Consider the following 23,281-nt stretch of genomic DNA (forward strand, 5'->3'; position numbering starts at 1 on the left):
CATAAACGATGGCATTCTTCCTGTTTCGTGCGCAATCCTCCATCTCTGACCGTGCACCATGGCCCGCCGCTCGCAGATTGTGTTGCTGGTCTCCTTTGCGATCCTGCCCCTGGCCTATTTCCTGGCTCGAAACCGCGTCTCGACGGGCTGTCGATGCTTCCCCGGTGACCCCTGCTGGCCCTCGCCTGACCAGTGGGACAGGCTCAATGCATCGCTCTCTGGCAACCTGATCTCGACCGATCCCATTGGCAGTGTCTGTCACACACACACCCCGTCCAGCATCTCGAAATGCACCGACCTCCGCGCCCACTGGTCGATCCCAGCAACCCACTACGAGGACCCCTCGTCGCCGATGGCAGCCTGGTGGGCCAATTTTTCCTGCTCTCCATTCCTCCCTGCAAGGAGTCAATGCACAATCGGACCACTGGCCCCCTACACTGTCAATGCAACCTCCGCTGCAGACGTGCAGAAGGTCATAGAGTTTACCAACAAGCACAACATTCGCCTTTCGATCCGCAACACCGGTCATGACTACCTGGGGAAATCGACTGCACCCGGCGCTGTCGCTCTCTGGACGCGTCATCTTAAATTCACTGAGTATGAGCCGCAATATAGCTCCTCTTGGTACTCCGGTCCCGCCCTGCGGATCGGCGCAGGCGTCCAGGGCTCGGAAGCTCAGGATGCCGCGCACAGGGCAGGAAGCGGCCATGTCATTATGGCCCCCCACTCCCCAGACGTTGGCATTGCCGGCGGATACACACAGGGTGGTGGTCATGGCCCATTGGCATCGCGGTATGGTCTGGCAGCTGACCAGGTTCTGGAGTGGGAGGTCGTCACTGCCGGAGGGGAGATCCTTACTGCATCTCCGGTGCAGAATGCAGACCTGTACTGGGCGCTGTGTGGTGGTGGCGGGGGGGCCTATGCTGTCGTCCTCAGCATGACTGTGCGAATGTATCCAGAGGAGGAGACGGCCGCCGCGTCTCTCATGTTCTCGTTTGATGCTGCCGATCCTCGTTCATGGGAGACGATCAGAACTTTCCTTGTCGATACCCGCCCGCTGATTGATCGCGGCGGCAGTGCGCTCTGGGTTCTGTATCCCGGCACGACCGTTGCAGATCCGGTGATGTTCATCGCCGGCCCACTGACTTTGCCGGGGGGTCAGCAGGAAGACCTCGAAGGATATCTAGCCTCGACATTGACATTGCTAGATCAGGACGGGATTGCATATAGTACGTATTCTCGGAATAATCTGAGCGGCGTGATAACTAACGAGAAAAGCCCTCGCAACCAACGCCTTCCCCAGCTACCATGCATCCACCGCAGCAACCGCCGTAAACGTCACTGAATTCAACGTTGGCGGCCTGCTGGTCCCCCGCTCAACCCTCGAGTCAGACGTAGACGGCTTCCTCTCCGTGATGCAGTCACTTCTGCAGCACAGCCCAGCGATTTCCTGCTTCTCGATCGATGTCTCCCGGGCGGTCGTTGGCCCTGTAGCGGGCAACGCAGTCAATCCGGCGTGGCGAAATGCCGGCCTATCCCTGGTCATTGGCCTGTAAGCAGTCACCCCCCTCCTCCTCTTTCTTCACGTGAACCGTAGATACGCGGACTAAACATATGTGGCAGTCCCTTCAACTACACCAACCGCCAGGCCAACATCGATAGACAACAGCTTATAACAAATGTGCTGATTCCGCAAGTTGCGGCTCTCACCCAGAGGGATGGAGAACGAGTGGGTGCATACCTGAACGAGGCGGACTGGAATCAACCGGACTGGCAGGAAGTCTTCTACGGCGATAACTATGAGCGATTGCTGCAGATCAAGGGCAAGTATGACCCGGGCCAGATCTTTTACGGGCGGACGGCCGTCGGGAGTGAGCGATGGGTGCAACGGGAGGATGGAAGGCTGTGTCGGGCATGATCTTCCTGCTTGCTTGTACTAGAACAGCTTTGCTACAATGCCATAAAATTGCGTACAACAATGGTCGTATGTTAGGGTTATACTATCTTAGCTGATATAGGTATACCAAAACACAATCGTCAAGCGACATAAATATCCGTCCGAATGTGAATCGCGTTCCCATTCTCCATATTCGAAGCTGTCCTCTCACTCTGCCTACTGTCCCCTCCAACAGCCCTCGCCCGTGCCCCAACATCCCTCAACGGCACCGCATCCTCCCCGCCCTCCGCGTCACGCTGGGGATCCTCATCCTCATCTTCATCCTCGCCCTCACACTCATACCTACTCTCATCAACGGTACTCAACCCAGTCTCCCCGGTGAAAACCCCAACCCGCGGCTCCTTGCCTAGACTACTCCCCGAACGACCCCCACCCAAGCCTGCGGCAACTTTCCTCCGCATAAACGAGTTCATCTTCCCCGAGGACGAGCCGGACCCATCGCCGCCAAAGACGCCACCCGAGTTGCGTCCGGAATCCTTGAAGAAGAGCGGGCCGCAGGTTGGCAAGGCGGCGCAGATCATCCCGACGTTGACCTCGAGGACGGAAAAGAGGCCGATGCGGGCGATTTCGTGCGTGACGTCGGCGCTGTTTTGGTTTACCACGATTATCACGCGAGTTAGGTTCATTGCGCAAATACTAGATCAGAGAGATGTACAGATGATCAGTAATATAGACTTTCAAGAGTGACAGGAAGGTTAGGTAGGTAGGTAGGTAGGCGACCAACCAGAGTCCCAGACTAAAAATGGCACTGAGCATGAGCTTCCTCTTGCGGCTCATCTTCAGGCTCCAGAGAACCGGCATCGGGAGGAGGACGACGAAGAAGTCGAGCAGCATGTTCACAATGGCGGTTGAGAGCTGGAATTTCGGGCTGTCGCCGCAGTGGCCGCCCTGGATGGTGTGGTCCCAGTTGTACGCGAAGGGCTGACAGAAGAGGATGCCCAGCAGAATGCCCGACAGCGCGAGCATGGCGCTCAGTGTGGCGACTATGTAGGCTAGGATGCGGAAGAGGAGCTGCGATTGGAAGAGTTGGAGGTATAGGGAGAGCAGGGAGAGTTTGACGAGGGTTGTCGCGAAGGCCCAGATGAAGGTGCTGGCGGCGATTATCTGGATTTACGGGGTTAGTTGGTGCTGTTTCTGTGCTCTCTGCTAGAACGGCCAATGCCATACCTTCAGCGCCCTCGTCACTCTATCGGGATACAACCGGACCGCATCCTCCAGATGCATGCCGATGACATTTGGGGAGATCCCGTAGAGGAACTGCGCCGAGTATCCTACGGACATAACATAGGCCGCAAAGTAGATGTAGTCGTGGGTCATGAAGCGGCGCCGGCGGATGAATTTAGCCCAGAGGCGGAGGGCAAGACTGATGGTCACCAACACGATGGAGATGACGGTCACGATAAACGCTGCTCGGCCTGGTTGTGTGGAGAGGCCGCCCTCGGGGAACTCGGACGCCATCTTGCATTGTAGGGCTGGTCCGCGGGTTGCCGATGAGCCGTTGGTGAGATTGAAACGGCTTTACTGAGGGTATGCGGTTCTCATATGGTGTTTTATTTGGCTATTTCGATCTTCCACTGCAGTGTTGAGCACTGTGGAATGTCACTCGAGTCTCGCAGCCTCATCAGCCCCAGCATGGTCTTGCCTGGCGGTTTCCGAGCGCATCCCACTGGACACATTCCGGATGACCAGCTGTCGCTTGCTGCATGTCAGATTTGCGTGCAAGGGCTCGAGGTGGAGGGTCCATCTCTCCGCTGTCACTTGCGGTGATCAGCTATAAATCCTCCCCGAGGAGAACCACACTGTCCTTCCTGCTCCAATTCCCATAACATTACATTCAGAACTCTGCCCCCAACTTTCCAGTGCACCCTCTCCCTGCTCAGCACACATTCCATTTCGGTTACTTCTCTCCACAATGCAGCCCCCATTCCCCTCGCTGACTGCAACCTGGCACAATGAATCCTACCCTGCCATCTCTCCAACACGGCCCGAGCTCAGCGCCGCGGGCAAAACGGTCATCATCGCCGGAGCTGTAAGACACCTCCCGTCCGTCTTATCTTACCCACCACATTTCTTCTGTTTTCCCTGCTTCCCCGTCGTACGGCTGGAGAAGAAAAAGAAGCAAAACGAATTCTCACATGCCGAGACATTCTAGGGGAGTGGAATCGGGCGCGCAACAGCGCAGTCGTTCAACCATGCCAGCGCAGCAAGGATCATCCTGCTCGGACGTGACACAGCCAAGCTCGAGGAGACGCAGAGCAGCCTATCACCATCGAGCGCACGCACTGAAGTGCATGCAGTCAGTGTAACTGATGAGGAGGCTGTGGTGCATGTTGCTGCGCAAGTTGGGCGTTGGGATGTGCTGGTTCTCTCAGCAGGGTTCATGTCGCGCCCTTCAGACGTGAGGCAGGCAGATCTCACTGAGTGGTGGGGAGCCTTTGAGGTTTGTTTCTCTCGTTTCCCTTGCGTCCCCCCCCTCTCATTCTTTCCGCTTGCATGCCTGCCGCTCCTTGCCGTTGCTGGCTAATTGGATGGCGTCTGTTGATTGCATCCCCAGACGAACGTCAAGGGATCCCTGATCGTCGCCAAGGTCTTCCTGCCAACGGCCAATCCCGCGCACGCGTCGATCATCGGGCTGACCTCCGGCGTCGTCTTCCCTCCGACGATCCAGCCGGGTCTGTCGGCTTATGTGGCGTCGAAGCTTGCTCTAGTCAAGGTCATCGAGTACGTCGCGGCGGAGAATCCGCATGTTTTTGCTGCCGCGCTGAACCCGGGCATGATCAAGACGGCCATGTTTGATAAGCTGGGTAGTACGGATGGTGTTCCGTTCGATAATGGTGAGTTTCCCCGCCTCGAAACCGCGGAGAGTGGTCGGACTTAACTGGACTGTGTGTTAGTAAATCTCCCGGCGGATTTTATCCTCTGGTTAGCGAGCAGCGAGGCGTTGTTTTTGAACGGGCGGTTTGTGTACGCAAACTGGGATGTGACTGAGCTCAAGGCTCGAGCAGACGAGATTAAGGCAGGGATGGCGCTTACGTCTGGTATCAATGGTTGGCCCTTTGCACCGGCTTAGTAGGGGTGTTTGGCCTTTATTTTCTTGTTCACTGTAGCTGAGATTGATCCTGCTTGCAATTGAAAACTCTTTGAGCCATCTTGTGCAGTTCGATTGACACATTGTCCCTAACGACATGCTCATCCCCATTGTAACTCTGGTCTTTTATTCCTCTTCTCTCGCCAGACCAACACTGCCACACGAAAATGACCTCCCACTCTGCTACTCCCTCCCTGGATCCCCCGCCTATCCCACAACGCAGCAATGGGCGGCGCTGAACAGCTCTGTAGAAGGGAACCTCGTCTCAACAACGCCCCTCGCCTCTCCCTGCCACAACACCACGGCAGGAACATACAACGCAACCACCTGCACCGCGCTCCGCCAGGAATGGCCCCTGACCCAAACCCACTACACCGACTCCGCCTCGATAATGGCCAACTTCTTCACCAACAACTCGTGCAATCCATTCTCGCCGCCAGGCGGTAAATGCGACAGTTCGGGATTCGTCGCGTACTCAACGCGCGTGCGCGGGGTGCAGGATATCCAGGAGACGATTGCGTTCGCAAGGACACACAACGTCCGTCTTGCGATCCGCAATACGGGGCATGACTATCTGGGCAAATCGAATGCGCCGGGGGGTCTGGCGATCTGGACGCATTTTATGAAAGGGATCGAGGTTATCCATGACTATCGCTCTCGCAATCCGAATTCGCAAAGCGACGCTCCTGGGTACACCGGCCCGGCGATGAAACTCGGAGCCGGCGTACAAGGGTTCGAAGCCCGCAAGGCCGCTTCAGCCGCGGGGTACATCCTCGCAACGGGTAATTGCGACACGATTGGCATCGCCGGTGGATACGTCCAGGGCGGAGGGCATGGGCAGTTGACGTCGCGGTTCGGGCTTGCGGCGGACCAGGTGCTCGCGTGGGAGGTTGTGCTGGCGTCTGGCGAGGTCGTTAATGCGACGCCTGATGACCCGGAATATGGCGATCTGTACTGGGCGCTGAGCGGAGGTGGAGGAGGTGTGTTTGGGGTTGTGGTTACTGTCACGGTGGCGGTTTATAGGGAGGTGGCGACGGTTGCGGGGGCGTTGAGCTTTTCTGTATCCCACGGCGATGATGAGGAAGTCTTTCGTCGGGCTGTGAACACTTTTATAGCGCAGTTGGGCCCGCTGCTCGATGCTCGGGGCGTCGGTGCTTGGTCTGTCACAAGGGATTCGTTCGGCTTGAGCCCGGTCAGTATACTCGGTGGGAATAGCCAGGACCTTCGCAGTGTCCTGGATTCGGTTGTCGATGTATTGGACGCGGGAAATCTATCGTATTGTATGTTGATGCCAATCGCAACATCTATATACACGCGTCCCCACATCCGTACACCAGTGCCATCGCTAATCCATCCGCAGTATATCAGATTGAGGAGTTTTCAACATACTACGACAGTTACGAAGCCATGACCCCGGAGTACAATGTGACCGACCTTCACGGAGGAAACACACTCATTCCACGCTCTGTACTTGATACCAACATGGGCGGTCTTACATCGCGGATATGGGAGATCCTCGATAGCGGCAACGATACGGCGATCTCTGGCATTTCTGTTAATGCCTCGCTCCATGAACCAAATAAGCGCCCTGAGAACTCCGTAAACCCCGCCTGGCGCGATGCGGCAATCAGCGCTGTTGTTGCCCTGTACGACCCTTTCTCCTTTCCCCTGCTTGCGCCTCTCTTGTAAAGCAAATCGCACTCTAACAGAAATGGATGTCGCAGACCCTTCTCTTATACAGACTGGCCGCTAAACCTTGAGCGTCAAAGCCTAATAACGCAAACGCTCCTACCGAAACTTGAACAGCTTACCCCAGCTGGGGAGGGCGGGGCCTACCTGAACGAGGCTGATCCGAACCAGCCGAATTGGCAACACGCCTTCTACGGCGATAACTATGACCAGCTGCTCGGTATTAAGAGGAAATACGACCCGGATGGTGTATTCTATGCGTTGAATGGGATCGGGAGCGAAGACTGGGTGAATGAGGATAATGGGAGTCTGTGCCGTTCGGATTCATATCACAGTCGCGGTAACTGATTCTCAATTGTATACACATCCTAAACACCATGAAGTGGCCGGTATGGAGTGCGGTAATATACAATCATACATAGACACTACAGCATAGATACATAATACCTACTTTATAGGCTCACAAACTATAACCCTGAACGATACGTGCCGCTTGAATGGCTTGTGGACTCCATCAACTGCAAGAACATCCAGGTTGATGAAGACCAAACTACACTCGTGACCTTGGGGCCTCTGTCAGATTCTGTTACGCGGAAATAGTCCCAGCAGAGACCAGTGGGCTAGGGATTGGGGCTTTTTATCTTGCTCCCCTTATCGGTCTAGCTCTGGGTCCTATTATCGGAGGATTCTTAGGTGAGACGGAGTTGGAGATGGGTAACGGGATTACTGGCTATATCTAGAGCAGTAATGACTCGCCTCGCCTTTGTTTTTATGCCCGAGATATACTCCCCAGCTTTACTGACAGCTTGCCCTAGCAAATGTGGGGAAAAGGTCTATATGTCAGCCATATACGGACCTACCAGTGGTACAAGGCGAGAAACCTACAATATCTTTAGGTATACCTATAATCTCCCGCATGGCGCTTAAATCATGCAAGCTATATATGCTCTGCCAGTATAAACTCTCTAACGCGAATAATAATACTCAAAGTATCTATTATAAATGTTTCACCGAGACCAGTGTTATCTATATCAGATTAATATCCTATATTATTTACATTAAAATATAGACTAGCTCTTTGTTTCTTTTTATTGTCCTGAATACTAGCCTATATTAAAATAGATATATCTTACTATTTGACCATAAAAAACCACTCATGTTTCTGTCACATTTTAGGCTAACACTATAAATAGATTCGCTACACTGAAAACCTCTGGTGCCACCACTGTCCCCACTACCGTTTTGAACATATAAAAAAAAAGAAAACCAAAAACATACAACAGCTGGGATTCGCATGTGGTCACCCACCATACTACTAACCAGCCGGCGTGTGGCTTAAGTTCGGCTGAGCGGACGGGAAGCCCTGTTTTCCACACCCTGTGGTCGTATGTGGGAGTTCGAACTGCAAGATGGCTTGTCTATAATAATAGCATATACTATTAACTCTTTTCACCCGAGTTGATGGGTACAGACCAAGACCAATCTTCAATTATCTAGCCAAAAGGCTCGTAACTACACATATTCTATCCCAAATCCAGACGTCCAGAGATTCTGTACTACATGTTCTATTGCTTCCCAGTCGTAGCCATTAGTACACGCTCAGTAATCGCCAACAAATCCTCCTCTTCGAGCCTACGGCCAACCAGTTGCAGACTAACCGGCATGCCATGAACAGCCTCGGCGCAGTCTAGTCAGTAGGGGTAATCCGGTTAGTACTTATTCCAACAGCGCAAAATCCTAGTCAAGGCCTAGGGTTACTAACAGTCGCTCTGGATCTGCGCGTCCATGACACTGAGTGGGCGATGATCTTTGTATGGAATATCAATAGTCTTGTCGGTCCTTACACCGCAGGGGAAGGAGACAGCCGGGTAGTCGAGAACGTTGAAGACGCACGAATACCCCGAGTAAGCGAATTTACCATTTTCGACGCCGCTGTATGGTGTTGCTGGGCCTGTAAGATCACAAAGAATACAGTTAGTTAGATAGCGCAAAAAGAAGACCGTTTCCGTGAGGTGGCAAGATATGTACATACAGAGAAGAGCATCAATACCCGCGGTATTCCACCGATCCAGATATGATTTGCAGAGTGTATTGCGGTGCCTTTGAGTCTGCCACAGGTCATAAACACTCATTTCCTCCGCCTCCTGATTGACTCTCATTTCTGGCCGAAACGGCTCCCCCGTAGGTTCGAGGAGCTTCCTTACAGAGGTCCCTCCATCTGCAAGGAGTAGATTTCTTACTAGAAGCAGTATCTCCATGTGCTCACTCGGCTGCCAGTCAACGATCTCATGATGCGCTGCCTTTAATTTAGTAACCGTTTCCTTAAGTGCACGAGCAACGGGGGGTGTTGGTGTGATGAATCCGTCGTCCCAGAGAACTGCAATTTTAAGAACCTTCTCCTTCGTTTTCTCCGTGGACCGCCACGGTATGGGAACACTGCTTGGATCGCGGATCCAAGGTTGCTGGCTTACGATTGTGTGGCACCAGAAGATAACTTCATCGAGGGTTTTCGCTATCGGGCCACATACTCCGCGTATGGCTTCCTGGCCCTCGAGGCAGGCGCGTGATTGCGAGTTCGGGAACCGCCCGTGGGAGGGCCGGATGGTGAATAGTCCCGTGCAGGCAGCGGGCATGCGAAGGGAGCCACCTGCAGTAATATAGGGCCTGATTAGCCACTTATGACATTTGTAATATCACACATTATTCTGGAGGGAGGTCATGATACGTACCAATGTCAGTCCCAACGCCAATTCGACTCCCACCAAATGCAATCAGGGCCGCTTCTCCCCCGGTCGACCCTCCCGTGGTGAGACTTCGGTTCAGTGGGTTAACAGTGCGGCCGAAGACATTATTGACGGTCTCGGGGATCATCATTGCCGTAGGGACATTGGTTTTGCAGTAAAGGACCGCACCTCCTTCTTCAAGAAGATCAACAATCAAACTATTATAAGTAGCCGGTCGATTAACTAGGGATGTGAATCCGATGGTTGTATCATAGCCAACAAGATTAAAGTTATCTTTAACAGAGATAGGTAGGCCATGAAACGGACCCTTAGTCTTGCCGGTTTGTTGGAAATAGGTATCCAAGGCTCTCGCACACTCAATAGCTCTGTCAAAACAGATCTCCGATAAGCAGTTTGTCTATGTCCTAGTCAGGCATTGTTTATACTGCGTCTGGGGGAGAAATACAAGTTGCTGGGCTGCCGCTGCGGCCTTGCCGAATGCCCTTGTTACCTCCTCAGATGTCCACAGCCCCGAGGCAATATTTGATAGGATCGTTGGCACGGGGGTTGAGGTAATCTCGATCTCATGTTGTGTGTAAAATCCAGATTCCTGAGGGAAAGTGGTCACATCTAGCTGGTCGTCTAGCGGGAAGAGAGCTGGAGGAATCACCCATTCGGCTGGGATGGCATCTTTGAGTGCCTGGCGCTTTGTAGCGGCGATTGATTCCCATGACATAGTAGCGATAGCGGATAATAGAAAGTGATGACGAAGGATCCCCGGTGAGGGCTCTCGCGGCCTTTTGTATGTGGCTTGAACTGTGGCCCATGGGGTATCCGCTCGGTATATCGGAAAATTGGATCAGATGGCACCTAATAAGCTGGTCGGGAAATTCAACATATCAGCGTTGAGACCCACAATATTATACTATATACTCGTAATGGGCAATTTTATAGTGTAGGTGACTATGCAACAAGGATCAAATGGACATCTAACAAAGTCCCCGACTCGACTAGGTTTAGAACTACAAGTCCCCTACAAATAATATCGAAAGCTTTGGTTCTCCCAGTCCGTCTCATCCGCATCCAATGCAACAGCCTCCACCGTTTCAGTGACCCCAGAAGATTCAGATTCCGGGTCTATCTTTACATTTTGCTGGCGATCGCGATATCGGTTTTGGAAGTCCATTAGTTGGCGCAATACAAGGAGAGCTACGAAGGCAATGGCCAGTGAAATCATAATCCCGATCCATGCGCTCTACTGAGGGTTAGCTTGTATTTTACCAGTGATGGAGCTAATGCATAGTACTGCGAGAAGTAAATAGGTTCAACTTACCTGGTATACAGGTGTTTCATCGGAAAAGAAAAGAAAAGGGCCGGTGATATTGCCAGCGCAATTTCCAAGAAACATCACCGCGCTCACTGTAGTTCTCTTCGTATACCCGGCCACGTTGGACGCAATAACACTAAGTATGATGGGAATCGAGGCGGAATAGGCGGGGAAAAGCCACATTCCACCAAGTCGAGCGAGCTTATCCTGGGGGTCAATCTGGGAGACCATTAAGCAACCCGCTAGGCTGATGAGTTCAAGAACTGCAGCGGTAATGCAGCGCGATTTGCGCAGCTTGGAGGTGATAACCGTAGCCGCGGTTACATATATGAGAGTAAAAATCGACATGGGGAGCTGGACGAGGATTGTGTTGAAGGTCGAGAATCCGAACCCCGACACGACAATACTTCCGAACTGGATATTGGGCATAAATGATAAGTAACTAATCGTTTATGGAGCGCTGTTGGACGGCTGTTCTTACGCTTGTGACACCGCCATTGGGGATGCATGATCCCATGGCGTATATGAAGATAAGCCAGGTTTTCGGGTCGATCAGTGCTTCGATACATTGGCTCTTCGACCATTTGTACGAAACGGTGGTATGGGTGTCCTGTTGGGCACGTTTGTGAATGAACTCCCTTTCCTCCTTGGAGAGAAAGCGCGCGGTGCGAGGGCTGTCGGGTAGGAAGATCAAAAGGACAACCCCGTATGCAAACGTGAGGATTCCGAATATGATGAATATCCACTACACATTATCAGTCAACATTTGGGTACAAAGGCATGTGTTGTGGGACAAAATTACCGCCCATGGTTGAACGGAGTTGCTGATATGGCCGATAGCATACGTCAACAGCCCCCCAAAAATGGACGAAATGCTGTTTCCTGCAAACCAGATTCCATGCCTTGATGCGTGCTCCGACCGCTTATACCAGAGACTAGTTACCAGGGACAGTCCTGGTGTAATAGTACTTTCAAGAACTCCGAGGAGCACACGAACGACCATAAGGCCGGCAAAATTGGACGTCGCGCCATGGCAGGCTAGGACCACGGCCCAAGAAATACTATAGAAACAATTATGAGCTTTAGAATAAGGTCTGGAGGAGGGAGTGACCTGTCTGCATCCCTACATACAAGGTAAGGGAAAGGAATTTCCCAATTGGAAGTTTGACGAAGCATAGAGAGACCGGGTAACTGGCGACCATAAACCCAAAATAGAATGCGCTCGCGGCCCATGAATACTGATCGCCAACGAGGTTCTGATTTCTGGTCAGCGATCTCCGTGGCATGGCATACGCGGGCATGATTACCAGTGATTCCCGGATTCCAAAGATTGTCGTATATCCTAGAGCGGTCTTGTCGAGAAACTGCAGCATGTAGGCAACAGTCATAAGAGGAAGGATACTAAAGCAAAAAGGTATGTTAGTTGAACATCTTAGCCTTGAGCAGAGACACAATCTCATACTTCCAGTCGACTCGGCGCATCAATGTCTTCTCATCTGGATATACCGAGACTTCGGCTGTGTTGGGCTTCGAGGCACTCTCTGGTTGGCCATGGTATTCCATGATATCTTCCAACTGAACATGAAATTGGGCGACAAGGTAAGCAGTTATGGTAATGTAAATATTGAGCAGACTGTACGTGGACTATCCATGTCCCTTCTCTTCTACCACCTGGCGTCCTCAGCATCGTTGATAAAAGTAAACACCAAAGCCCTAAGGCGTGATCCCGCCGACCGGTGGCGAGAACATCTTCCAATGTTAATCAACCAGATAAGCAATTCTGGGGCCCTCCGGTTGGCCCTCGGAAAATTTAGCCAATAAACGACCACGCTAGACGATATCGTCAGTTCACGCAACAACCTGAAAGCTGGGTGTCCCTCCTCGTCTTGCTCTCCCACCTGTCACCGTGCACGCGTCAGGTCGCAAAATACGGTTGATGGCATGGCCAGCCATTCGCAATCAGCTCGCACAGGCAGGCGAGCAGGACGCCCGAGGACGAATGCCTGCGAACCTTGTCGTTCGGCCAAAGTAAAATGCGACCAGTGCCCTCCGAGCTGCTCGCGATGTTCTCGCCTGAAGCTTCACTGTACATGGCCACCAAGGAGAACCGAGTTGGCGGCGCCTCGGGGACCAGGCCAGAAGCAAAGAAGGATCCTCCCGAAAGGCGTCAGTGATGATAATAATATCCATCAAGCTAGCCAGGATATTTCAGGCAGTTCTATAACCGACCAGGATCCAAGTGAACTGGCCCTACAATCCCAATCAACAATCGATTTGGATATAACCTGGAGCAGCCCTGGTTCAAGCTTTGGAAATCCTCTCCATTCACAACCCCTCCTTATGCATAGTATTGTTCTCGACGACTCCTTAGTCCTTAATGGCGATGAATATCATGCTCTGGGCCACTACCAGGACAGATTCATCGCAGACCGGCTGCTGAAGACCCCTGGCTGGTCCACGTTCGCATGCATTTTCCAGTCCGTCTGGCACATCCCCATGGCCATGCATTTCATCATCGCAGTCTCGTCCCTCGATCTAAATAGACGGTCGCCTCGCCCAGCAATCAACATGGGTGTGAGTAGAACACACTTCCGCAAGGGTTCCGAAATGCTCATTCAACTGATGGACCGTGACGCCGAGCCGGATCACTTTAGCACTCTCAGTGCGTGGCTTTTTCTATATTTATGGCTGAGCTGTCGTGATATCCCGGATAAGATGGCCGTCGATCGGCTCAGCATGGCGGTTCGTAACTATATTCAGCGATACCGTCTAGACAGTCTCAGTGCCGGTACCATCACGTCGCATGAGAAATCCCCTGCCTCCTCTTCCTGGCACGACCCACTTGTATCAGTATCCTCTGAAGCCGGCCTCATTGGTCGATTGACACTGTTCTTGGCATCAGAGGATATTGCGATGGCGTTTGAAGGTTGCGGTGGCCATCTCGCGAGGCATGTATTCGGTAATGCGGACCTATATTGGCAGATATTCTCTCAGCAACGGTTTATCTTGGAGCGACATTGGGGAGAGTCGTATCCGGAGTACGAAGGCATGCATGATCTTGAAACGACTGCCGCAATGGAGCTTGGAAGCAAAGTCGGGTTGCTCTTCCACAAGGTGAACGAACTCAGTCAGATGGTTTCGGAGGAAGCAGAACCACTTGTTCTGGACATTGAGACAGGAATTTTGGAAATAGAAAGGGTACTTTCTCCGTTTCCTCAACGCACAAAGATTCTTGCTCTATTGGCACCTAAGTACCATGATAGCTAACGGGCTCTATACAGGAGTACAGCTCCATCCTGCACATAGCACGATCACGGTCCTCAGCGACACCTATATCCTGTCTCCTACGCACAGCGGATGCTGCAGTCAGTAGTTTCTATTTCGTGAAGCTATACTACTTCCGATCAACAGTGAGCGGTTGTCCAACAGCGACTCCACCGCCACAACACATCACGTCCGCCATGGCCGACCTGATGAACATTGCCCACCGAGCATTCGTCGAGCAGGAAGCACGGGGGCAAGAAACGTTCCAGCTGCCGCTTTTCATGGTCGGCATTGAAACCCAAGATCTAATCCATGTGGATTGGATCATTCCCAAAATAAGCAGATTGCGCTTTCGCACAGCTTTGAGTCGCATTAGGGACATCCAAGATCAAACCGGGTGTCGACTATCTATAACCCGCATTAGAGACATACTGTGCCACGCAGCGCACCCAATTCCTGCTTAAACCTGCGGTAATTGAGGGCTAAGGTTCTACAAGCACATCCACCCTCCTACCAACTTAACTCCTGAATATTGTATATTCAAACGCACGACTCTCGATATCTTTTATGGGCACTTGCTTTCCAAATGAGAACAAATGTCTCAGATGTGCTAATGCGATATATTGGTGTAATAGTATCTTATTAGCCTTGGTTGCTTCTTTCCTCTGCTCTTCACTACCCGCCTTCGAATTGTGACATTACATTTTGTCTTCGTTGCTTGGACCTAGCCATGAAAGCACCATAAACAAGCTAGATGCTCAAGGGGAGGGATGCAGATAATGGAGGTGCTGCTGTTGTTACTGGTCTCAGTGTGGTTGGCAGCGTGTTTAGGGCCTTATTAATTACTTTCACCTAAGTTACTACTGCAAAGATATCAAATGCTATCGGTATAGGCCCTTTCGGGGGCTCTGGTTGTTATAGACCACCGCCCCGTTGACTCCTCTGGTTGGCGGAGCACGCATGGACGGTTTGAAGTGGTTCAATTTCGGCAAAATAACCCACACGGCGAAGGATTATCGGAAAACGGATAACTCGAGGTTCCAACCCCACTGCATCTTTTTACTTTGGCGCAGGTGGCTAGCGCCATCTGGGGTCGAATTCTGGGGATACACTGCATGGCTGTTGCCGATCCCCGGCCGCTGTGCCAAAATTTATCCATTTCCGTGGCCAACTCTGTACAATCAGACGTGAGGGAATTGGTCTGCATCACCATTCTCTCTGTTCCATTGTTCTTCCGTGTTAAGGATGTCGGCGAAATGGAGAGCGTACCTCCCACACGGGGTCCTCCGGGTAATTGCTAGCAAGCTGTTTTCTATGGATCTTCGCTGAGGTATACATATAATGCCCAGGCAAGAGGCAGAGGAGGAGAACACACGTCGAACGTCAACAAGGAAAAGTGCGAAGAAGCAGACAACTGAACCTTATCACTTGTTTTCCTGTATTTCACTTCCAGCATGGGTGTGCATAATATCATCCGGCGAGCTACTGCTCTAGCGCTTTGCGTTGCGTTTGGGGCCGTCAGTCTCTCCAATGTGAACGCCCAAGCCATTGATCCGGACCTCAAGCCATCGGAGCCAAGCAAAACGCCTATCTCGTCTATCGACACGAGCCAAGACAAGTACGATCGTCTCGTCCTCACCGTCGAGGGTGAGCCGTTTTTCTACAACGGGGTGCAGATTCGCGTTGATAAGACCGAAGATGTTTGGGGGTTGACGGATGAGGATAATCGAAGGCTCTTCCAGAAGGCTGCAGAAGCCGGATTCACCGTGGTGAACTCCCAGGTCCGCTGGATAGACATCCAGCCGGACAAGGCGTTCAACGCATCTGAAGGAACCTATATCCAGGGTGGGAGCGAGCAAGACTCGAACTTCGCCTCCGAGGACTCGTTGAAGTTTGGTTATAAAGAGGGGTCCGACGAGGACAAGCAGCTCACGTACTTGAAGTTCGACTACTCTGAATATCCATTTGATGCTGTCCATGCCGCTAAGATCCGTGTCCATGTCAACTCAGACCCCATAAATGGAGAGAACTTCTCTGCCAATCTATATGGGATCACCAATAACAGCTGGGAAGCGTCTGAAATAACCTGGAACTCTGGGGCTCCTAATCACAGCGGTGATGAAGTCACTGGGGAGAAAGATCAAGACTACTTCCTGGTTGCTCAGAGCCCTTCCTGGGACATAATCTCGGAACAGGGATACTATGATTTTGATGTATCAGACTTTATTATCGACCATGCTTCAGATAAGACTGCCAGCTTCATTCTTCAAGCCTCCTCTGACGGTGCTGGCGAGAATGCGATCGGCGCCAGTATCAATGGCACAGACACAGCCTTTCCACCACAGCTTGTGCTGTCCAATGAGGACGAGTATGACTGGACGTACCTCGACAAGATGCTTGAATGGAGCGAAGAATTTGGGCTCAAGTTTGAGATTGTATGGTTCGGGTCGGATTCCACTGGCGTTACGATGGACAACCGGGTGCCGCATTACATCCTACAAAACACCAAGTTGGAGGAAATCCCAGAAGACGGCTCGGAGGACCACATAGTAAAGTTCAAGAAGCAGGACGATCCGGCATACGGCATCTATTGGTTTCTAATGGACAAGAATGACCTCGATACCCGAAAAAAGGAGAAAAAGGCTATCAAATCCATGCTCAACCACGTCGCAGCCCGGGACGAGAAGAACGAGAACAGGAGAACTCTTATTGGTGTTGATGTGGCGAACGAACCTGGCGTCTTTCAGCTTCATGGGAGTGCATTCGAGCCGTGGCACAACCCTGATACATGGGGGACGTTTGACGATTTTGCCTCCGAGCAAGATTTTATTGACCGCACGCTTTGGGAGTTCATGATCAACCTTGCCAACGCTGTCAAAGAATCGGACTACCCGGTCTGGACCAGATCTAACGATGTCAGACATGTTGATGCCAACACCGTCAGTTACAACGAAGAAAGGAGGGAGGACGGGGGCACTAGCCTGGATTTCATTGGCTTGGACCCGTACGAGGAAGAAGAGCGAACCCTTTTCAAGTTTGGCCACGAGGCGATTGACATCAATGGCAAGGAGAAGAACTATCCAGCCGGCCTGAACTTGCCCATGGTCATGGAGAACTCGGGCGCCGTCGATAACGCTGCGAACCTATTGCTGGCCACACTTGCTGGCGGGGGGCTGTACAACGTCTATGATCTCTACAGCTCGGACGACTTTGGCTTGTACATTCCGGGGGACAATGACGACTACAAGAACCCCGTCAAACGGGGCGACTACGTCTACGACGTGATCAAAACCAACAAACTACTGCTGAAGGTGTCGAGCGACCTGGCAACTCGGCGACCCGTTGGTGCTGGCGGAGACAAACTCGCCTACCTCAACCCATTGCTTGATGGCGACATCGAGCCGTTCAAGTTTGGCGACGTCGATGTCGCATACAACCCGGAAAATCAAGAAACTTCCGTCGGCATCGCTGTCGCGAAGTCCGAAACCGAGCTGGTGGTGTTGAGCACTGGGGAGGCGACCTACAAGTTAAACGGGCTGGGAGGACAGGAGGACAAGTCGATTGAGACAGGCTCCTATGAGAGCGGCAAGTGGGAAGTCGACGAGCAAGTTGAGTATAGCGAGGGCGACAACAGCACAAGTTTCAACATTGGCGCTTATATCGCCATCCGCGTTCTCCTCCAGGAGTGAATACGATGGACGTACCGGCGTTGCAACTTGAACCTGTGTGTACCTATTGTGTATGTAAATCAGGCACCAGAGGAACCAATGCTAAATTGGATTATCGCCGGGTTTCAACGAATTAGCTGCCAATAGATACGGGAATAAAGACACTCGTGTTGCCACCAGCGGTGGCCGGAGTTTCCCCGTTCCCACTCTCTCCGTAGTAATTGGTTTCTAACACGAACTACTTTGTTCAGGATGAGACAGTCCTACTTTCTGCTTTCCGTTTTCCGTTTCCATGTACCGAATATCCCGCAACAACGTTGAGAGTGTCCATCATCTGACAAGCAGATTGCGCCGTTTAGTGATGTAAAAGGGTCGTTTCCTCCGCATTTCCGTGTTTCCGTCGGATATCCAATGTCATCGTCCAGAATGAGCAGCCACCGTGCGAATTCTGTATCGGACGCTGAGCAGCGCCCGTGGGGTCCTCCGCGTGTTCGCATCTCACGCGCATGCGACCGATGCAAGAAGAGAAAGATTCGATGCAGCGGTACCAAGCCCTGCGACACCTGCGAACGAGCAGCGACAACCTGTGCGTATGCAGCCCCCTACAACCGCGGGAGGAGGCCGCCTCCAGTCGTGCAGGCACAGCAGAGTAACGCATGGCCATCGCATGACGAACGGGCCGTGCATTCGCCGGGTCTCTTGGATGAAGCAAACCGGCACTCCGAACATGGAGAGGTCTCCGACGAAGCCGGTCGCGCTCCCACAGGCGACCTGCCGTCTCGGGCGTCCCCGGGGACTGTAACAGACCTCCAAGGCCATTATATCGGTCCAGCCTCCGGCGTGTCTTTCCTTGCGCGAGTCCAAAGCCGTTTGCAACAGAACCGCCACGCCTCGTCCAACTTTACGTTTGGCGATGTCCCTCTTCCCGATTTTGACCCCATCCCGTCCGTCATGGTCTCCAGCGAAGAAACAGTGCGGCTTGTAGACAGATTCTTCAACTTCACTATGCCCATCGACCGTTTTTTTCACAGGCCAACCGTCGAGGCATGGCGCCGAGAGTTCTGCGAGACCATGGGCTGGATGAAGGGTGGTGATGATGGCCCCGCCAGGCGAGCTGCCCTCTGGATGATATTTGCAATGGCACAGGAGCATATGGCCGAAGATCCGAACACGGTGGATGATGATAGAAGGTTTGTGGTCTAATTTCTTCTCATTGGACGGAGGTAATTGTAAGAAGTATACGATATTTTCTGGCGGCCGATTACCAGCTTTCCAAAGGCAAGAATACCATTAGCCTTGTCACGGTTCAAGCGCGCCTCTGTCAGTGTTTCTGGCTCCTTTCGCGGTCTCGCCTGAATCATTGCTGGGAGCTGTTTGGGTCTGCTGCCCGCCTTGCCCTGGTGCTCGGTCTGCACCGCAAGCAGTCCCCAGCATTGCATCGACGCCCTGTTGACCAGGACTGTCAGCGGAGAACATTTTGGAGCGCGTACTGTTTGGATAATCATCTCAGCATAACCTTTGGGCGGCCCCGGGTTTTCCACGATGATGATATCGACCAGGAATGGCCGTGCGGCGCGAATGACGAAGATCTATTAGTTGAACAACGGAGGAGCTCACAGCAGCCACAGGGTCACTCTGTCATGCTTGCTCCAGTAGCATACTACAAGTTAGTCACCCCGAATGGCGGTTTGACTGCATTGCGCTAAGAACATACAGGATGCATTGTATCGTGAGCAGGATATTAAAGGATCTTTATTCAATACGCCCCATGTCCATCTCTAAGCAATGCAGCTTAGCAGCAAATTACTCACAAATACTCAAGGACTGGCGTGATACCGTTCCGCAGTTTCTGTCGACCGACCACCAGGAATATATCCCCTTGATCCCGATATTCCAGCGACAGCAAGATGTGCTGAACATCTCGTACTGGCACGCCATCGTTCTTATGCATCGTCCTATCCTATTACGCAAGTTCGCTCTGATACAGCAGGGCAGATATGAGAATGCAACCCACGCGGAGATGGAAAGTATGGTGAGCGAATGTCTAGTTGCAGCATTACGCATAATCGAGCAGGTAGAGGCCATGTTCCAGTCCAAAGTAATGTTTCGCTCCTTCTGGGTAAGCTCACCTGCCGCACACTTAATCATCACACCCTAATGCAGGAGCGTATAGGGTACATGCTATTATGGCTTCTCGGCTGCGGTCGTGCTGTACGTATATCCGATTTTGGTAGGCTCGACATCCCCAGACACCTACCAGGTGTACTTAGATGCCGCGATTCGATGCCAGAATCATCTTTCCCGTATAACGCCAAGTGACTCACTGCTGTCTCGCTACTGCCTGGTGCTGGAGGAGCTACGACTGGAGGCGCTGAAATGGACCCAAGGTGGCTGGGCGCCGCAGCTAATGAACCAGGAGACCACACCAACCGCCACTGAAACCTTGTCCATTGAGAATATTAACAGCATTTTGTACGCACCACTCACTTACTCCGAGGTATATGGAACTGCGCTTGCCTTTGAGGGTGGTGCGGATGGTCTTTCGCAAAGCCTCCCTGGTTGGCCTCAACCTCAACCTTTGACTAGTGACCTTGCCGTAATGTGGTAGCCCGTGCAAAGGAAACCAGTATGCCGCTGATCCTGTAGAATCGAGGATCGACATTTCACTCGATATCTTACCAATAACGTCAACATGTATATATTGCAATGGAATCACGGGGGAGGAGCACTGTTAATTTAACATCTTGGGAGCCGTAATGCAACAAGGACGAATATAAGCCTCCCACAGGCTGAAACCTCTGTAAGAGAGTACGCGTCGTGGCTGATCTTTCCCCAAGGAGTCCCACCAGCCTATCCGCTGCATATCCGTCTATCCGTCGGGGAAGCCGGAAGGAAACAAAGAATAGACTCAGATCCAAACCGCACTGGGGGCGCTGTGGCCGCAGGCTAGAGACGAATGCGAACGGTAGGAATGCCGACCCTCTTGGCTTGAAGCTAAATAGATAATCGACAATACGCCAATCAACGTGTCACTGTGTATATACTTCCGTGCATTCAGACGACCTTCCACCATTACCATTTATTTTCAATGATCCTCCGCCATCGATTGATACGACCTTGATAATGCCGAATCAACCGTCACTCAAGCTTGACCGCGTCCGCCGAGCTTGTGACCGATGCAATAAATCACGGACTCGCTGTGATGGAGGACGTCCATGGTACGCATGTTATTTCCCTCGTTGGAATGTCAAGTCTTGAGCATAACGAGATCACTCTTTATAGTCGACGCTGCGAATGTATGGTTGCGCCTTTCTTCCCACAATCGGTCCTCCAATTCTTCTGATCATCCTAGTGCTGAAACGTAGCTGCGAATATGACCGTCCGACCGGGAAGCGCGGCCCAAAGCGAGGATCCAAGTGCGACGATGACACGATTCAAGAGCACGAACAGGTCAACTCCCCACCTCAAAATGCAGTCGCACACGTTGCCTGTCATGGTGATCCTCCAACGCCAACCAGCGTCGACACACTCAAAGAGCGTCCTAAATCCTCGTTACCAGATGATAAGAACGAACAGGCGTTGGTTGAAAGCCCAACTGGCCTCATTGAGGAGATGTATACCGGATGCTTGGGACTGTCCGCCGTCCCTGGTCTGCCTGATATATCGCCGCTCCTCGATACCAGCAACGCAATCCTGGGTCTCGACATTCCCAGCGAAGGCACTGGTCTCATTACAGACACCTCTTACCCATGTGTAAGTCCTATATGCACCATACCTTTGAGCATTGACAGAGAATACCCGATATGCCGCTATCCATGTCTCCTTTCTGTCTTTCCATTGGTGGAAACAGCCGACCTGTCACTAGAGGACGCCTGTGATCTCCTGGACACCTACTTTGCGAAACACGAGACGTTAGACATTGGAACTCGCTGTCCCTATGTCCTGTCACCTATCATTCGAAGAGAATCACTCCAGAGGCAAGACAGCTATAGGCCGACCTCTCCCTTGCTATTATTGGTTATTCTATGGACCGTTTCGCAGACAGCAAACTTGGAGATGAATACAACCCAGCGCCTATTTTCAAGTGTTGTGGCATTGACAGGCCAGAGCATAGGTAGAATATATGTCTTATACTGTATCTGTTAAAATAAAAACTAATCTTGGCCTTCATCGGCAGGAAATGGCGGAGTTGACGGGCATGGGTATTTCCAGCCTGGTGGTACTGATGCAAATCCCGAACGACAGAGAATCACGATGGAGTGCGAGTACGTGGACGAGACTCTATCATTTCTACTCTTGACAACTGCCACTTTATCCAAGGGATCCAACGCTAGCTGTCTTAGGTGGTTCAATCAGGCTGTGGACCGGGTTAAGCAGCACGTCTCGCATTCAGATGACAGTGTCGCACAGTCTGCCGTATCGGACGGGGTCCCTTCTGCAGGCAGAGAACAACAGGAAGAGTCATACAGGGTATTTTGGCTTGTGTATTGCCTAGACAGGCATCTCGCGCTGGCATTCAACAAGCCGCTGCAGATCAGTGATTCAGAGGCCCAGAGTGTGAAGAGGCCTCTACCTGAGTGGGCTTGGGAAGCATTTGACACCATCCCATTCGGGGAATTACCAGCCCCAGAATATGGCCCATCAACACAAGTACGAGATGCTGGATTCTTCGGCTACTTCCTTCCTCTCATGACTATCCTCGGAGACATCGTGGATTTCCGCCAGCTGAACCACAACCCTCGCCTTGGCGCTGTTGACCGGTCGTCTCATCTGAAGGCCATAGAAGGCGAGCTCGCTGATTGTGAGCAGAGCCTTCAGGTCCTTCAGCTACCGAAAGGGTTATTCTGCATGTCCCCCAGTGAAAATGGCATTGAACCCCAAGCTCAAACTCAACTGCAAGACATCCCCAATACAGAAGCTACACACGCCAGCTCGGAACTCGAGACACAGAAACTAGCCCAAGTTGTGGCGAGTTATAGCCAGTACATGGTCCATGTCCTCCGCGCCCTCCTCCACGGTGAATGGGACCCAATTTTAATTTTAACTGACGATGATGGTAGCTGGGCTTCATCTTCCAGTTTCCACGTCAGTACGTCCAGCTCAGTCAATGCAGCACAACTTATTCCAGATATCCTGCGGCGAGACAGGTATCTGTCTTTCATGCCACTTCTATTCCCGATCTACCTCTTCCAAGGGAGCTTGGCGTTCTTGCGATTAGCGGAGCGTTTGATGCAGGTTGGGCCGAACTCTTTCGTAGAGAAAGCTTGTGAGTTGATTATTCGGTGTCACGAGATATCCATAGCTACGCTCGATACAGAGTTCCAGGTATGTGACTTCGAACTCAGCGCCAGTTCATTGACTGACCATGTTCTTACTTGCAGAGAAACGTCTGCAAGGCGTTCAGGTTAACTTTGCTGGCGTCGCGTGGCCAACAAGTGATCATACCCGAATCGAAACTGCTTACTAGGAAGCTGCTTGCGCAGTATAGGTGGATAGGGGGTGCAAGGGGGGTTTATATGTGATCATTGTACTATTTTGTTTTCCTGTCTATAAAAGAAAAACTGT

General features: G+C 52.0%; 10 protein-coding genes across 10 annotated transcripts; 7 read left to right on the top strand and 3 right to left on the bottom strand.

Annotated features, from left to right (window-relative positions):
* Positions 1–58: 58 nt before the first annotated feature.
* On the top strand, positions 59–1,918 carry ASPVEDRAFT_136464 (FAD-dependent oxidoreductase; the record flags this gene model as incomplete). Its single annotated transcript, XM_040807297.1, has 3 exons — positions 59–1,229; positions 1,279–1,552; positions 1,624–1,918. The coding sequence occupies 3 exons, from the start codon at positions 59–61 to the stop codon at positions 1,916–1,918; spliced, it is 1,740 nt and encodes a 579-aa protein (XP_040669657.1).
* A 119-nt stretch (positions 1,919–2,037) lies between these two features.
* ASPVEDRAFT_136437 (uncharacterized protein) lies at positions 2,038–3,415 on the bottom strand (the record flags this gene model as incomplete). The annotated part of the gene is made up of 3 exons (XM_040807294.1): positions 2,038–2,593; positions 2,682–3,061; positions 3,125–3,415. 3 exons carry the CDS (start codon positions 3,413–3,415, stop codon positions 2,038–2,040), a joined length of 1,227 nt encoding a protein of 408 aa, XP_040669658.1.
* A 295-nt stretch (positions 3,416–3,710) lies between these two features.
* ASPVEDRAFT_43386 (SDR family NAD(P)-dependent oxidoreductase) lies at positions 3,711–5,105 on the top strand. Its single transcript, XM_040812808.1, has 4 exons — positions 3,711–3,986; positions 4,110–4,397; positions 4,512–4,791; positions 4,852–5,105. Exons 1-4 carry the CDS (start codon positions 3,870–3,872, stop codon positions 5,025–5,027), a joined length of 861 nt encoding a protein of 286 aa, XP_040669659.1. The 5' UTR covers positions 3,711–3,869; the 3' UTR covers positions 5,028–5,105.
* ASPVEDRAFT_43387 (FAD-dependent oxidoreductase) lies at positions 4,725–7,212 on the top strand. Its single transcript, XM_040812809.1, has 3 exons — positions 4,725–6,325; positions 6,406–6,691; positions 6,770–7,212. The coding sequence occupies exons 1-3, from the start codon at positions 5,143–5,145 to the stop codon at positions 7,080–7,082; spliced, it is 1,782 nt and encodes a 593-aa protein (XP_040669660.1). The 5' UTR covers positions 4,725–5,142; the 3' UTR covers positions 7,083–7,212.
* A 1,087-nt stretch (positions 7,213–8,299) lies between these two features.
* ASPVEDRAFT_135038 (uncharacterized protein) lies at positions 8,300–10,193 on the bottom strand (the record flags this gene model as incomplete). The annotated part of the gene is made up of 5 exons (XM_040807187.1): positions 8,300–8,421; positions 8,497–8,685; positions 8,767–9,381; positions 9,464–9,875; positions 9,924–10,193. 5 exons carry the CDS (start codon positions 10,191–10,193, stop codon positions 8,300–8,302), a joined length of 1,608 nt encoding a protein of 535 aa, XP_040669661.1.
* Positions 10,194–10,460: 267 nt separating this feature from the next.
* Positions 10,461–12,483, bottom strand: ASPVEDRAFT_891090 (uncharacterized protein). Its single transcript, XM_040818510.1, has 6 exons — positions 12,247–12,483; positions 11,916–12,185; positions 11,587–11,845; positions 11,266–11,529; positions 10,791–11,198; positions 10,461–10,712 (listed from the first exon to the last, which is right to left on the bottom strand). The coding sequence occupies exons 1-6, from the start codon at positions 12,345–12,347 to the stop codon at positions 10,491–10,493; spliced, it is 1,524 nt and encodes a 507-aa protein (XP_040669662.1). The 5' UTR covers positions 12,348–12,483; the 3' UTR covers positions 10,461–10,490.
* A 641-nt stretch (positions 12,484–13,124) lies between these two features.
* Positions 13,125–14,512, top strand: ASPVEDRAFT_85324 (uncharacterized protein; the record flags this gene model as incomplete). The annotated part of the gene is made up of 2 exons (XM_040817680.1): positions 13,125–13,982; positions 14,066–14,512. 2 exons carry the CDS (start codon positions 13,125–13,127, stop codon positions 14,510–14,512), a joined length of 1,305 nt encoding a protein of 434 aa, XP_040669663.1.
* Positions 14,513–15,196: 684 nt separating this feature from the next.
* On the top strand, positions 15,197–17,737 carry ASPVEDRAFT_891096 (uncharacterized protein; the record flags this gene model as incomplete). Its single annotated transcript, XM_040818511.1, has 1 exon — positions 15,197–17,737. Exon 1 carries the CDS (start codon positions 15,503–15,505, stop codon positions 17,735–17,737), a length of 2,235 nt encoding a protein of 744 aa, XP_040669664.1. The 5' UTR covers positions 15,197–15,502.
* A 405-nt stretch (positions 17,738–18,142) lies between these two features.
* ASPVEDRAFT_30390 (Zn(II)2Cys6 transcription factor) lies at positions 18,143–20,324 on the top strand (the record flags this gene model as incomplete). The annotated part of the gene is made up of 4 exons (XM_040810353.1): positions 18,143–18,906; positions 18,954–19,382; positions 19,433–19,835; positions 19,890–20,324. The coding sequence occupies 4 exons, from the start codon at positions 18,143–18,145 to the stop codon at positions 20,322–20,324; spliced, it is 2,031 nt and encodes a 676-aa protein (XP_040669665.1).
* Positions 20,325–21,010: 686 nt separating this feature from the next.
* Positions 21,011–23,238, top strand: ASPVEDRAFT_30391 (fungal specific transcription factor domain-containing protein; the record flags this gene model as incomplete). Its single annotated transcript, XM_040810354.1, has 4 exons — positions 21,011–21,830; positions 21,894–22,982; positions 23,019–23,041; positions 23,098–23,238. The coding sequence occupies 4 exons, from the start codon at positions 21,011–21,013 to the stop codon at positions 23,236–23,238; spliced, it is 2,073 nt and encodes a 690-aa protein (XP_040669666.1).
* Positions 23,239–23,281: the final 43 nt, after the last annotated feature.

The sequence above is a fragment of the Aspergillus versicolor genome (assembly GCF_001890125.1).
Source record: "Aspergillus versicolor CBS 583.65 unplaced genomic scaffold ASPVEscaffold_7, whole genome shotgun sequence".
Lineage (NCBI taxonomy): Eukaryota > Fungi > Ascomycota > Eurotiomycetes > Eurotiales > Aspergillaceae > Aspergillus > Aspergillus versicolor.

What these genes read in the sequence shown, in the direction of transcription:
- ASPVEDRAFT_891090 (XM_040818510.1), bottom strand. Translation starts at nt 12,347, where the DNA reads ATGGAATACCATGGCCAACCAGAGAGTGCCTCGAAGCCCAACACAGCC. An exon ending in CCAATGGCGGTGTCACAAGC is followed by an intron (nt 11,199 to 11,265) that starts GTAAGAACAGCC and finishes CCCAATATCCAG; the next exon opens with TTCGGAAGTATTGTCGTGTC. An exon ending in ATGAAACACCTGTATACCAG is followed by an intron (nt 10,713 to 10,790) that starts GTAAGTTGAACC and finishes AACCCTCAGTAG; the next exon opens with AGCGCATGGATCGGGATTAT.
- ASPVEDRAFT_43387 (XM_040812809.1), top strand. Translation starts at nt 5,143, where the DNA reads ATGCTCATCCCCATTGTAACTCTGGTCTTTTATTCCTCTTCTCTCGCC. An exon ending in CGCGGGAAATCTATCGTATT is followed by an intron (nt 6,326 to 6,405) that starts GTATGTTGATGC and finishes ATCCATCCGCAG; the next exon opens with TATATCAGATTGAGGAGTTT. An exon ending in ATCAGCGCTGTTGTTGCCCT is followed by an intron (nt 6,692 to 6,769) that starts GTACGACCCTTT and finishes TGGATGTCGCAG; the next exon opens with ACCCTTCTCTTATACAGACT.
- ASPVEDRAFT_43386 (XM_040812808.1), top strand. Translation starts at nt 3,870, where the DNA reads ATGCAGCCCCCATTCCCCTCGCTGACTGCAACCTGGCACAATGAATCC. An exon ending in CGGTCATCATCGCCGGAGCT is followed by an intron (nt 3,987 to 4,109) that starts GTAAGACACCTC and finishes GAGACATTCTAG; the next exon opens with GGGAGTGGAATCGGGCGCGC. An exon ending in AGTGGTGGGGAGCCTTTGAG is followed by an intron (nt 4,398 to 4,511) that starts GTTTGTTTCTCT and finishes TTGCATCCCCAG; the next exon opens with ACGAACGTCAAGGGATCCCT.